The sequence below is a fragment of the Carcharodon carcharias genome, chromosome 6 (genome assembly GCF_017639515.1).
Source record: "Carcharodon carcharias isolate sCarCar2 chromosome 6, sCarCar2.pri, whole genome shotgun sequence".
Taxonomy (NCBI): Eukaryota; Metazoa; Chordata; class Chondrichthyes; order Lamniformes; family Lamnidae; genus Carcharodon; species Carcharodon carcharias.
In genome coordinates this window covers 50,553,397-50,566,720 of record NC_054472.1, presented here as the reverse complement: position 1 = coordinate 50,566,720, position 13,324 = coordinate 50,553,397, and the positions used below count along the sequence as shown (strand labels likewise).

The 13,324-nt window shown below is 40.1% G+C and overlaps 1 protein-coding gene across 15 annotated transcripts in view; it reads right to left on the bottom strand.

The window, feature by feature from the left end:
- clasp2 (cytoplasmic linker associated protein 2) overlaps positions 1-13,324 on the bottom strand; it is a 557,389-nt gene that overhangs the window by 317,145 nt on the left and 226,920 nt on the right. For all 15 annotated transcript variants that reach the window (XM_041189359.1, XM_041189360.1, XM_041189361.1 and 12 more), the window contains one exon: positions 7,458-7,528. In XM_041189359.1, the coding sequence (XP_041045293.1) occupies positions 7,458-7,528 (71 nt within the window). The remainder of the gene's footprint in view (positions 1-7,457; positions 7,529-13,324) is intronic.

The window sequence follows — 13,324 nt, the reverse complement described above, 5'->3', positions numbered from 1 at the left end:
AGCAGTCATCGATGTACCGAAGAAAGAATTGTGGGAGGGGGCCCCCGAGTAGGACTGGAACAAGGAATGGTCCACATACCCCATAAAGAGACAGGCATAATTGGGGCCCATGCAGGTACCCATAGCCACACCTTTAATTTGGAGGAGTGAGACGAGTTAAAGGAGAAATTGTTCAGTGAGAGAACAACTTCAGCCAGACGGAGGAGAGTGGTGGTGTGTGGGGATTGTTCGGGCCTCTGTTCAAGGAAGAATCGGAGAGCCCTCAAACCATCCCGATGGGGGATGGCGGTGTAGAGGGATTGGATGTCCATGGTGAAGAGGAGGCGGTTGGGGCAGGGAACTGGAAATTGTTGATATGATGTGGGTGTCAGAGAAATCGCGGATGCAGGTGGTAAGAGACTGGACAAGGCGAGAGAGAATGGAGTCAAGATAGCAAGAAATGAGTTCCATGGGGCAGGAACAGGCTGGCACGATCAGTGTGCTGGGACAGTCCTGTTTGTGGATTCTGGATAGGAAGTAGAAGCGTGCCGTCCGAGGTTGGAAGACCATGAGGTTGGAAGCTGTGGAAGGAAGATCTCCAGAGGAGATGAGGTCAGTGACAGCCCTGGAAACAATGGCTTGATGTTCAGAGGTGGTGTCGTGGTCCAGGGAGACGTAGGAGCAAGTGTCTGCGAGTTGATGCTCAGCCTCTGCGAGGTAGAGGTCAGTATGCCAGACAACAACAGCACCACCCTTGTCAGCGGGTTTGATGACAAAGTCAGGGTTGGACCTGAGAGAACTGAGTGCGGCAAGTTCAGAAAGACAGGTTCGAGTGGGTGAAAGGACTCAAAACGTTAACTGTATTCCTCTCCGCAGATGCTGTCAGACCTGGAGTTTTTCCAGCTATTTTTGTTTTTGTTTCAGATTTCCAGCATCCGCAGCATTTTACTTTCATCTTGGAAGTGGTTGTTTTAAGTCACTGAGATGCTTTAAAACTCAATCAGTGGCTTCAGCCCAATAAATAAAGTCATTTTCAATATAAAGCATGGCTACATAACAATAACATAGGAAAAAAGCAAAAAATTGCAGATGCTGGAAATCCAAAACAAAAACAAAAATAAAAATGCCTGGAAAAACTCAGCAGGTCTGACAGTATCTGCGGAGAGGAACACAGTTAACATTTCGAGTCCATATGACTATTCAACAGAATATAGGAAGCAGTGAGCGTAGTATCATCACAATACATTAAGGACAAGTTGAATGGATGACCCACTGTACCTTAGAATTTGCTGCAGGCCAAATTTCTTATTCAGTTGTTTATGTTGCAAGAGCTACTCAAATTATGGGAGAGATTCCTTCAGAAAATCTAGCATACCCACATTTTAAACTTCAAACATAGGTAATTCTGTGCCATGGGCCAGCTGGAGCACATTACTGCCATTCCCTCAAAATTGGGGCTTTACAATAAAGAAGGAAAATGTCTAACTATTAAAGACTGGACACTTGGAAATTTTACAAAGTGGGCATAGACTCTACCAAGCTTCTTGCTAGGAGATTACAGCTGAAATGAGAACCTGATTAAAACAGATGAAAAGCATTAAGCACCAAATCTGCACTTACACAAATCTCCTCCCTACCCTCAGCAAAAAAAAAGCAAACATCATCCACCACCTGCAGCTCTCAACACCCAAAGTCCATATGTTTTCAACTTTGGGCTGAAGTGCATCTGAAACTCAGGTCCTGGGAGTAGGGCCATTTTTCTCATCAGTATTTTGTAAGTATTATTTCCTCTTGTTAAACATTAGGACAATGTTCTTCAGCTTCTATAGAAAAAGATCAGTACTCTTGCCACCAATTCTATCCCTTTCCCAGGCCTGTCTCAGGCTAAACTCAGGCTATTAGCAACTTCAGCATACTATTAGATTCTGATGACATACCCTCTCTGTCACAAAGTCTGCATATTTCGACCTCAGCAACAGGCCTGTCACTACCTTTCTCAGCCCATCTGCTGCAGAAGCCCTTGCTCTGGCCTTTGTGACTTCTAGAAACCTGTGTTCTTGCCTTTAACACTTCCAGATCCAGATATTCAATGAATTAGTGCTGGGGCATCAACTTCTTACAATTTATCTCCATTGAAGGGACCAAAGGTATGGTTGTTAAATTTGCTGATGGCACAAAGATAGGTAAAAAAGTAAGATGTGAAGAGGACAGAAGGAGGTTACAAAGGGCTATCGATAGGTTAAGTGAGTGATCAAAGATATAGCAAATGGATTATAATGTGGGAAAATGTGAAATTGTTCATTTTGGCAGGAAAAATAAAAAGTACATTATCTAAATGGTGAGAGATTGCAGCACTGAGATGCAGCAGTGCACAAATCGCAAAAGGTTGGTATGCAGGTACAACAAGTAATTAGGAAAGCTGATAAAATATTATAATTTATTGCGGGGGGAATGTGAAATACAAAATTGGGAGGTTATGCTTCAGTTATATAGGACATTGGTGAAGTGACATCTGGAGTGCTGTGTACAGTATTGGTCTCCCTATTTAAGGAAGGATGTAAATGCTTTGGAAGCAGTTCAGAGAAGGTTTACTAGGCTAATACCTGGAATGAGCTGGTTGTCTTATGAAGAAAGTAGACAAGCTAGGTTTGTATCCACTGGAGTTTAGAAGAGTAAGAGGTGACCTTGATTGAAACATATAAGGTCCTGCGGGGTCTTGGCAGGGTGCATGTGAAATGGCTGTTTCCTCTTGTGGGAGAATCTAGAATGAGGTGTCACTGTTTAAAAAATGGGGTCGTCCATTTAAGACAGGGATGAGGAGGGGTCAAGAGTCTTCGGAACACTCTTCCTCAAAAGGCGGTGGAAGCATAATCTTTGAATATTTTTAAGGCAGAGGTAGATAAATTCTTGATAAGCAAATGGATGAAAGGTTATAGGGGGTAAGTGGGAATATGGAATTCAGTTTACAATCAGATCAACCATAACTTATTAAATGGAGGAGTAGTCTCGAAGGGCCGAGTGGCCTGCTCCTGCTCTTAATTCATATGTTCGTATTCTAAAAGTCATCTAGTAGGCTTCAACCTACCAACCTTCATAAGCTGCACCTCACCTAAAACTCGGCTGACCATTACCCATTTTCAGCCACAACGGCTCCATGCTCTGGAGTTCTGTCCCCAAACTTCACTGACTCATCACCTCCCTCTCCTCCTTTAAGATCCTCCTTAATATCCATTCTCTGGTTAGGTATTCATTTTACAGTATTTCCATTCCACCTCAGAAAAGTGTCCCATGGCGCTGCAATGTTAAAGTTCTAAAATAAATGCAAGTTGATGCTACAATCCTTTCAGAAAGGCAGCAGTGGCTCATTGTGCTCTTGGACTCAGCAGTTCAGCTGTGCCAAGAACAAATTTGCAGGCAAATATAGATAAATAAATTCAAACAGGAAATACTAAACACACAACAGGTCCACCAGCAGCTTTAAAAGGAACAAAAAAGTTCAATATTTTATGTGCAGAAAATTTCTATTGAAGTTGTTCCACTGGAACTATTATCCTTTAAGAGATGTATGGTTGCTGTCAGAGCTGTTATATATTGCTAGCATTTGTGTCAGCTTTTCATCATTTGCAGTTTTTTTTTCAAAAGAATAATAATACAATTAATTGAAGGGCGAAAATATTGTTCTAAAACATTCCAGGCATTTTAACCAGCACTCTGAATAGTTTTATTTCAGCTTAATGCGGAAGTTATGTGAGACCTTCTGGAGCAAGCTAGGATCCTGAAAGGAGCATATAAAGATTCAATTTTAATGGATGGCCCAATGTGGGCAAAAACACAAATGACCAATTAACTTTGTGACCCAGATCATGCAATAGCTCATCCTGCAAAACTGATGTTGAGCTACTAGCTAATGGGATTATAGCAGGAGCAGCACAAGAGCTGTTAATACTCAAGTTGGATCCTGAAGCACAGAAGACACTCAACACATTTTATCAAATCAATAAAGTCAACAATGACACCAATATCGAAGCTTCCCACACAACTTGCATATATTAAACACTTCCAATCGCTAACATTATCTGAACCTCTGTTCATTCCATGTACAAGTTTGAATGCTGAATTTAGAATCATTATACCAAGGAGAAATGTATTGCCTTTTTCAAGTCTTCAGAATTTCTCTAAGGGCTGGATTTTCGCTGAGTGGGGAAGGCTAGGGGACATTCAAGAATGACAGGCAGTACCCAGATGCGGAAATCCTGTCCCAATTTCTGACAGATCCAATTCTTGCCAGGAGGAAAAAGGACCGAAACCCGAACTCAGCAGGGCCACTTGAAATCAGTGCTGATCCTATTTTGTAAGGGCCTTAACTGCAGCATGGGAGCAACAAATTGATAGAGTAGACGTAAAGGCCCTTGAAGGGCACATATGGTCTGTATAACTATCATGATATGAAGTTTATTAAGTCCTCTGCTCTTGAAACTTAAAACAACACAGGCTCCTGCCAACACTGAATGCTTATAAAATAAAACCCTTCTGGAATGCTTTGACAGACAGGTCATCTGCTGCAGGTTAGAAAAAAGCAGGAGCATATGGTCCTGTTGTTTCAATAGAATTCTTTGTTGACACTTCCCCAAGGGCTATTACTATGTCATTACAAATATTTGGCTGAGTTTCAGAAGTACAATTATCTCAGCAGGGGGTTCTGAGTTCAAAGTATGATTGATAGTTTAATGAGTCCACTGAAGGATTAGTTTTGATGTGGTGTTCAAATAGAAGGTTGTTTGTTTTTATAAGAAATTAACCACTTGAGATTTAAAAGCTTTAAATGAATTATATGAATGTGAGTTTTTTCACTATCTTGTATATGAGTGAGATAAAAGCAGAAAATGTTGGAAAAACTCGGCAAATCTGACAGCATCCATGGAAAGAGAAACAGAGTTCATGTTTTGAGTCCATATGGCTCTTCTTCAGAGCTAAAGAGAAGTAGAAATGTGAAGAAATTTATATTGTTTAAGGGGGAGTGGAGCAGGTGAAGCTGGATAGAAGGCTAGCGATGGGTGGGGGCTAAGGATAGATTCACAAAAATGTCATGGACAAAAAGACAAAGGGAGTCTTAATGGTAGTGTTAAAGGCTAAAGAAGGTGCTGATAGTGGCATAAAGGTAGGAAAGCAGAATGTGTTAACAGCAGAACTCTGAGTGAGAGCTAGATTAGATTGTTAAAACTTCATTTTTTTCATCTCCACATGGCTTCAGAGGTCTGCCACGGTGGATACTGGGTGAATGGCTATGGAGACGGCATGGAGGTATGAGAGGCCATGCGGAGTGGTTGGGGGACAGGAGTTGGCAAGGACGGTATGGGGCAATGGTGGTGGCAGCATGAGTTAGCATGGAAGGTATAAGGGACCATAGGGGAGAGGGGAGGAGGGTGTGAGGCATGAGGACTGGGGGGCCCAACAGCTTTTGAAACAGCTGGGACAAAGTCCCAGAGAACTGGGAACAGCCTTTGAACCAGCCCACCTCGGCACTCACCCTACCCTGTAGCCGCCTGAACTCTGCTTCTGGGGTCAGCAGGAGTATTTCCTTCCTGCACCCCTACCTGAATGAAAATCATGCAATTTGGGGTGCTTTGCACTGAGGCACGTCAGGAAATTACCCAAATCAAGATACTTGCCTCGGTAGCAAAAATCTGGCCCTGAGTCTTCCTTCAGCAGAAACTAACTGGATCAAGTAAAGGGATGTATGTTTAATTCAAGGAATTGTCAACGATATTGACAAAAGTAGTAACAAATATGAGAGTCTTCTTTACCATTTGCCCCCTTGAATAGTCTGTTAAATGATGGTTAACCATACTGGAATTCAATATCCATGAAAGTTCAATATAGAATAAACTTCATGGTACTACAGGCAAATTTCAGAGAAAGAGAAAGTATGGATCAGAATCTTGAAAAATCCAACTTAATTCTAATATTTGGAGAACTATTGGTGGAACATATTTGAGGACATCTCTAACACAACATTTAGGCTTTGTTAAAAAAAGACTTCTACAAAACAAATAGAAAATTTGCAACTACTGGTCATTTAAACATCTGCAGTTGGTCCCAAAGAACATTACATCTGCAATTCAATGTTGTATTCAATAGCACTGAGCAAAACAAAAAAAAACACAAGCTTTATTGAAGATGGTCTTTCCCGGAACTAACAGTACTTAACAACTCAATCCAAGTAGTGTAAAGAAATACCTTGAACTTCTTTCCTCCCAGTGCTTCTTGGAAGGAAGTTCAAGTAGAATTCTCTGACAACCAGGGAAACAAGGGAACATGGCAGTTCCTTCTTATTGCAACATCTCCCATGGCATTGCACAGATGCCTTCAAACATGTAACATGCCTAAAACAACGTATGACACCACAAAAACATTCACACATAGCATAAACACATCATGTTAACAATTATACATGACTGGACTTTGATCTTTTACCACAGAAATCTGAAGAATATTTTGTATAAATGTTCCCTCTTCACTTTGCTATAAGCTTAATTTTTTTAGGCACAAATGACAACCATGCAACATTACCTTCCAACAATAATTAGAATCCAACAATTTTAAGTTCATTGAGCACTCAAGAAATCTCAAAAACTTCAGATGAAATTTCATCTTGATAAATCATTAATATCATTACAAAAAATGGTCATTACAAAAAACCTATGCACAGAAATATAATTTAGGATAATACACCACATGTAATGAATGCAAAGCAGTGCGTGGCATCCATGACTTCCTTCTGCTGTATTAAAAACAAAGGACTCCCAGGAGAGTTTCACGTGTGTACATTCAATATTGGACAGCATAATATGACCAAGTTCTGTCATTATGTTTATCAATTTACATCAGTCACAACTAAAAATGACTTTGATAATCAGAATTTTCTACAAGCACGCTACCTTCAATAAGCAACCAAGTGCAGCATTTTCTTGCCACCCATGCGTCTATGGGAAAATGGTAAATATTGAAAGACAGTCTTAAAATTAAATCCCACTTTCAGCACTGGATCCTCCTTAATAAGAACATAACTGTGCTCAGCAAAATAAAAAACTGGTCAGTTACTTGCTGAACAGAGATCAGATTATCAAATGCTACAGTATTTAAGACTTAACTTGGCTACTCATCTCGATTGTCCAAAGCTATAAAATTTCATTTAGAGCAAGCAATTACTGTAATCAAGCTCTAGCTGGGATAACAGAACAGATTCCAATCCTCTCTTGGTCATCAAACACAGTACATACACCTTTACAATGGGAAAAAAATGCATGAATCCAATTCTAGCCAATTTTGACCTCAAAATATGACAACTCTATGCATGTCTTCTACACTTCTTACACTTCTACCTAAAAACTTTACAAACACATATTTATGAACTTAATCTGGTTACTTGGAATGATTAAGATTTTATATTACACATCCAATAATAACAATTCAGATACCTGTACAGTAGGCACATCATTAAATGCCCTTGTGAAATCATCTTCATCCAGTGCTCCATCTTTTGATGCCCCTAAATCAGTAAAAAAAAAATTTATTTCATCTTTCATAACAATCAACTTCAAAGATCTAACATTTTTGACCCTAAGTAAAATCATTTCATGTCAATAAAACCATCTGCAAAGTACATTAAATTCAGACAGTTTATCATAGCTTTAATAAAAATGCTTTTTATAATGTAACAAATAATTTGTTATAGTATTATATGCAATCCTCATGCAAACGTATTAGTTTTGAACTAAATCTTCATTGCAAAATCAATTCTGAAAAAAATGAAAGCATGAGATGTAACTGAATCTGCAATAACAAACCTAGTTCAAATGAACATGTTATTTTTTACAATATTGCAACCTGACAAGTCCATTACTTTGTACAAGTACAATAAGTCTTGTCAAAGGTAAGTTACACAGATTGGTTTTGAACCTCATTTTTACCACTATATAGAGCAAGTATGCATCAGCAAATCCAAATTAGCTCCTTCCTTTCACTATTTCTGCTTCGTGGTCCATTTGTAAAACGGATTTAGTTCAGGATAGTAAACACCATTGATGCAGGCAACATTTGTAACCTAATTAGGATGCAGTATATGCTGTGATGGCCTTCGGCCCGGAAGCACTAAGACTCAATAAAGTTTGTAATTACTTAAAAATGTTTGGGGAATCTGTAAAATGTTTGAAAAGGACTTTGAAGAGTTTACACCACTTGTAAAGGCACTAACTATAATTTGTGCTTCGTAAGAAATATTGGTCATGTGACCTGGCAACCCTTGACCTGGAAGTAATACCAACAGAAAGTCTGGCACACAGACACAAGAACCAAGGAGAGGAGCTGAGAAGGTTCTTTGAAGAAGTCATGGTGGTCTTGTCACCGTGTGGAACATTGCACAGGTTGAATCTTGTTTACATGGACCCTGCTGCTTCTGGAAGATCAGCCAAGTCCTGGGATTGCGCTTTCAAAAATTGTGCGCTAAAATTGTAGATTGCCTACTACCTCCACGAGATAATCTCTGTTTTGTCTATTATTCCACGTGTTATTCAAAATTCATACCGACTTTGATTTGAATGTTAATTTGTGTTGATTCTGATTCATATTACAAAAAGTAAAATTTTGTCAGGCTATTATTTCATTCAGAAGTAGTTCGGTAAATATGGTTATTTCAGTTTATGGATCCCCAAGGGAATTGTAAAAATGTTACATTATTATGAATCCTGTACAGTTAATGTTGCAAATGCTGTGACAATTGAATGCATGCTGTAGTTGTGATTCAGAGCAGCTGATATTAATTGGGAAAAGGTTGTGCACATATTTAAGAACCAGTTTCTTCCTGTGTTGGTGGGGTAACTACGTGTAAGGGAAAAGTAGTCTGTATTTAAGTTATACAGATAAGCCTATGTTGAAGATAGACTGGCACCAGCTTCTTCCTTTGCTAGATGGATATTCACTGTAGTAACACCATCAATATCCTAGTGGTTACCATTGATCAGAAACTTACCTGGACTAGCCATATAAATACTGTAGCTACAAGGGCAGGTCAGAGGGAGGAATCCTGTGGTAAGTAGCTCACCTCCTGACTCCCCAAGCCTGTGCACCATTTACAAGGCACAATCAGGAGTGTGATAGAATACTCTCCACTTGCCTGAATGAGTACAGCTCCAACACTACTCTGGAAGCTTGACACAATCCAGGACAAAATAATCCACCTGACTGGCACCCTATCCAACCGTCACTCCCTCCAACACCAACGAACAGTGACTGCAGCGTGTACCATGTACATGATGCACTGCAGCAACTCACCAAGGCTCCTTCCACAGCAACTTCCAAGCCTGCGGGTTCTACCAACTGGAAGGAAAGGACAAGAACTGCAGATGCATAGGAACACCTGCAAGTTCCCCTCCAAGCCACACACCATCTTGACTTCGAACTATATCGCTGTTCCTTCATTGTCACTGGGTCAAAATGCTGGAACTTGCTTCTTAACAGCACTGTGGGTGTATATAGACCACGTGGATGGCAGCAGTTGAAGAAGGCCACTCACCACCACCTTCTCAAGGGCAATTAGGGATGGGGAATAAATGCTGGCCCAGTCAGTGATGCCCATATACCATGAACAAAGTTATTTTAAAAATGTCTCTCACCTAGGCTGCAGCTGCTCTATATTCTACCCTACTCTATGAATCTGCAGGTAAAATGCTTATTTCCGTGATTTCTTAAAATACACAAGCTCCCTTTATGTTACTCAAATGACATCAATGTCAAGTAGACTATAATGAAATGCAATTGTGGTTGAATGTTGCTAAGCATTTAGGAGGCAGCATATGGAGACAAACATCATTGGGAGGAAAAAGCAGAAGCAGTTGGTTTGAGATAAGAACTTGATTACATTCGCACTAACTTAAAAACCTTTACGTAGGATCTATGGCACAGAACCAGGCCATTCAACCCAACCAGTCCCCAGGATACAGTATACAAAAAAACCAAAACACTATCAGTGCTGGAAATCAGAAATTGAAACAAAATGCTGGCAACACTTAATCGGGAAGCATTTGTGGTGATTTTATAAATAGGCCATCACCCTGAAACATTAATCCTTTGTTTCCTGTCCCACCAATGCTGTTGAACCTGCTGAGGACACAGTATCTGTTTGACTTGAGTTTCATAACCTAGGCTGGGACAGCATTACAATAATATGAAACTAGGAATGTATTTTGTTGCCAGTTGCCTTACTTTCCATCAAAATATTGTTTTAACATATGCACTTCATTCAGCACATTAAATATTTTCTTTGTAAATAAAATTAAGTTTTACATATTTGCAATTATGATCAACTGTAGCATAATAAAAGAGATGATGACGTGAACAAACATGGGCTATATTTAAGGTCTTTGTGCTGAAGTTACTTTGTGGTTTTGAAATTTTATAGCACTCCAGATGTGAAAAACATGTCATTCATAGTAGCTCATATTGTCAACATGTAACTGCCTGAAATAAATAGTCACAAACAGAATCTCCTATCCAATACTGTATGAGTGCAAAAGGTACAAAAAAACTAAGAACAATTGGATTATTCTTCAGTTTTGTATCCGGGGGCAGGTCTGGCCCACAACGCTTTGACCTCCACTATGGGTAGGGCAAGGAGCAGGTCCCAAATCCACCCCAGCCAGAATGGGAATCAAACTCTGCGCTGTTGGCACCAATTTGATCCACACTAGCCATCTGAGCCAACTGAGTCAAGTACCAACAACACCCTCCCCACTGGGAGGAGTCAGAGTTGCTGTGGCCCACTCTTACTGCCTATTAGTGTATGTCAGAAAGATTTACAAGTTGATACTCAACCTGTTTGCCTGCATTACGAACATACCTTCCTTGACCATAAGGTCCTCGAGTGGGACTTGAACCTGGAGTTTCTGTCTCAGAGGCAGAGATGCTACCCATTGTGCCACAAGACCTCCCTAGGATTATTTCCGTTACATATATGAACAAACATTTATACAACACCTTTAACACAATAAAACAATATTATAAAACAACACTCCCCACAACTTTAAAGGGAAGAATTTCCACTTTTATGGTGCCTTTCTTGATCAGAGGACATCCCAAAGTCCTTTACACCTCATGAAGTCAATTTGTATTTACTGTTGTAACTTGGAGAAACCTGGCAACACAGAGCAAGGTTTCACAAACTACAATGAGATACATGACCAGAAATTACGTTTGTTACGTTGGTTGAGGAATAAATAATAACTGCGATACCAGCAGAACTTCCTAGCTCCTCTCCAAATATGCCATCTCATCTTGGCAGGAAGTCAGGGTCTCAATTTGATGTCTCTTCAAAACAACAGTACCTGTGATCCAGCAGCACTCCTTCAGCACTACACTCAAGTGTGAGCCTGGATTATGTGCTCAAGTCTCTGGGATGGAATTTTTGACGCAGAAAATTCTAACAGAGTTGACGGTACTAACAATTTCGACACCTTGGAGGGTATTTTATTTGAAACAAATTACTATGTTGCCAGAAAATAAAGATGCTGTATTTGAGTTGGAGTTTGTCCATTAACAAAGAACAAAAGTTAACCTCATTAAACTGCTGAGAACCAACTGATACAAAAACAAAATTGTGCCAGTGCTAGAAATCTGAAATAAAAACAGAAATGGTTGGAAACACTCAGCAAGTGAGGCATCATTTGCAGAGAGAGAAACCACAGTTGAATGCTTCAAGTAAATGACCTTATATCAGAACTGAAAATAGATAAAGGTGGGTCAGATTAGTAGTATCTAGCCAGTATCAAGAACCGGAAAGGGATGGCAGGAATGGGAAGAACAAAAGGGAGGGTCTTTGATAGGTTGCAAGGCAGGAGAGGTTAAATGACAAAAAGGGATGCTGCTGCATGGCACTTGGCCAGTTTAATGAAAGGTCACTAACTTGAAATATTAGCATCCCCAGGTGCGCTGCCAGATTTGCTGGGCATTTCGAGCATTTTCTGCCTATTATAAACAGAGATGATAATGGAACACTTCAGATGATACAAATAAGAATATGAGCATCTTTACCAACAACTGCCACCTGAAAAAATGGGCGCAGAGGTTATGATCTGAAAGCACGGAGCTCAATGTAAAGTTTGCAAGGTTGTGAAGTGCCTAATTAAAAGGTGAGGTGTTGTCCCTCTTACATTGAGCTTTGTGCTACACTGTTCAAACAAGGGTTCCCAAACAATTGGTGGGGGGGGGGGAGAGAAACAATCATTTGGGGTCACAATCTTCAAGGCAGTAATGGAGGCTGTCGAGCAGTGGGTCTGGCGGGCCAATCCTAGGATCGACTCTGTGGCTCCATTACGTGCACGAACAGGGTTCTTGGCTTTGAGGCCCCAGAGTCCTCAAAATGAATGTTGATAAAAAAACACTGCCCCCCACTCAATAGCTCTGGCCCTACCTCTCATAATCCGGTTGCACCAGAGGGGAAAATGTTTGGGAAGCACTGGTGCGGGAGGCTAACACTGAGTTAGACAGAGAAATCAGAGTGGGAGTATGGAAGAGAATTAAAATGACAGGTGACTGGAAGCTTATGGACTTAGTGAATGAAGGTGTTCTGCAAATTGGTCACCCAATCAACATTTGGTATTCCCAATGTAGAGATTGCATCATGAGCAGCGAATATAATATACTAAATTGAAAGTACAACAAGTAAATCACTTCTTCACTTGGAAGGAGTGCTTGGCCCAAATGGTGCTCCATATTTTCAGATGGCAGCTGTTGATGACTCCATTCCCATTTACACCTCCTCCGGATTGTTTGTTTACTTGTGCTGTTAACATCTCCACCTGCCTTGCACCATCATCCCTTTCATTATTTAACCTTCCCTGTCTTTCACTCTATCACAGATAATTCCCTTTTATTCTCCCCCATCCCACCTCCACCTTTCTGCTACCTCTGTACTTGCTACAAACCTATTGCAGCTCTAATTCTAGTTCTGATGAAAGGTCATCGAACTCAAAGGTTAATTGTTCCTCGCCACACAAAAGCTACCTCATTTGCTGAGTATTTCCAGCATTTTGTTTTAATTTCAGAAAAATATTAATGTTGTCCATTCGTTAGGTGTGGCATAATAATGTCTTATGTACTAACTTATGCATATCAATTCAACTGGTAATTCACAGATATGATCATCAGTCAGAGGCCTGTATGATTACAAAATCTTCTATGATTATGAATCTGCATGGTTATTTGCATTTTAGAATAATATTTGCTGTGTAAAATTATTATTACTCTCAACTTGGGTTGTGATGATGAGAAACTATGTTTCATGGGTATATTT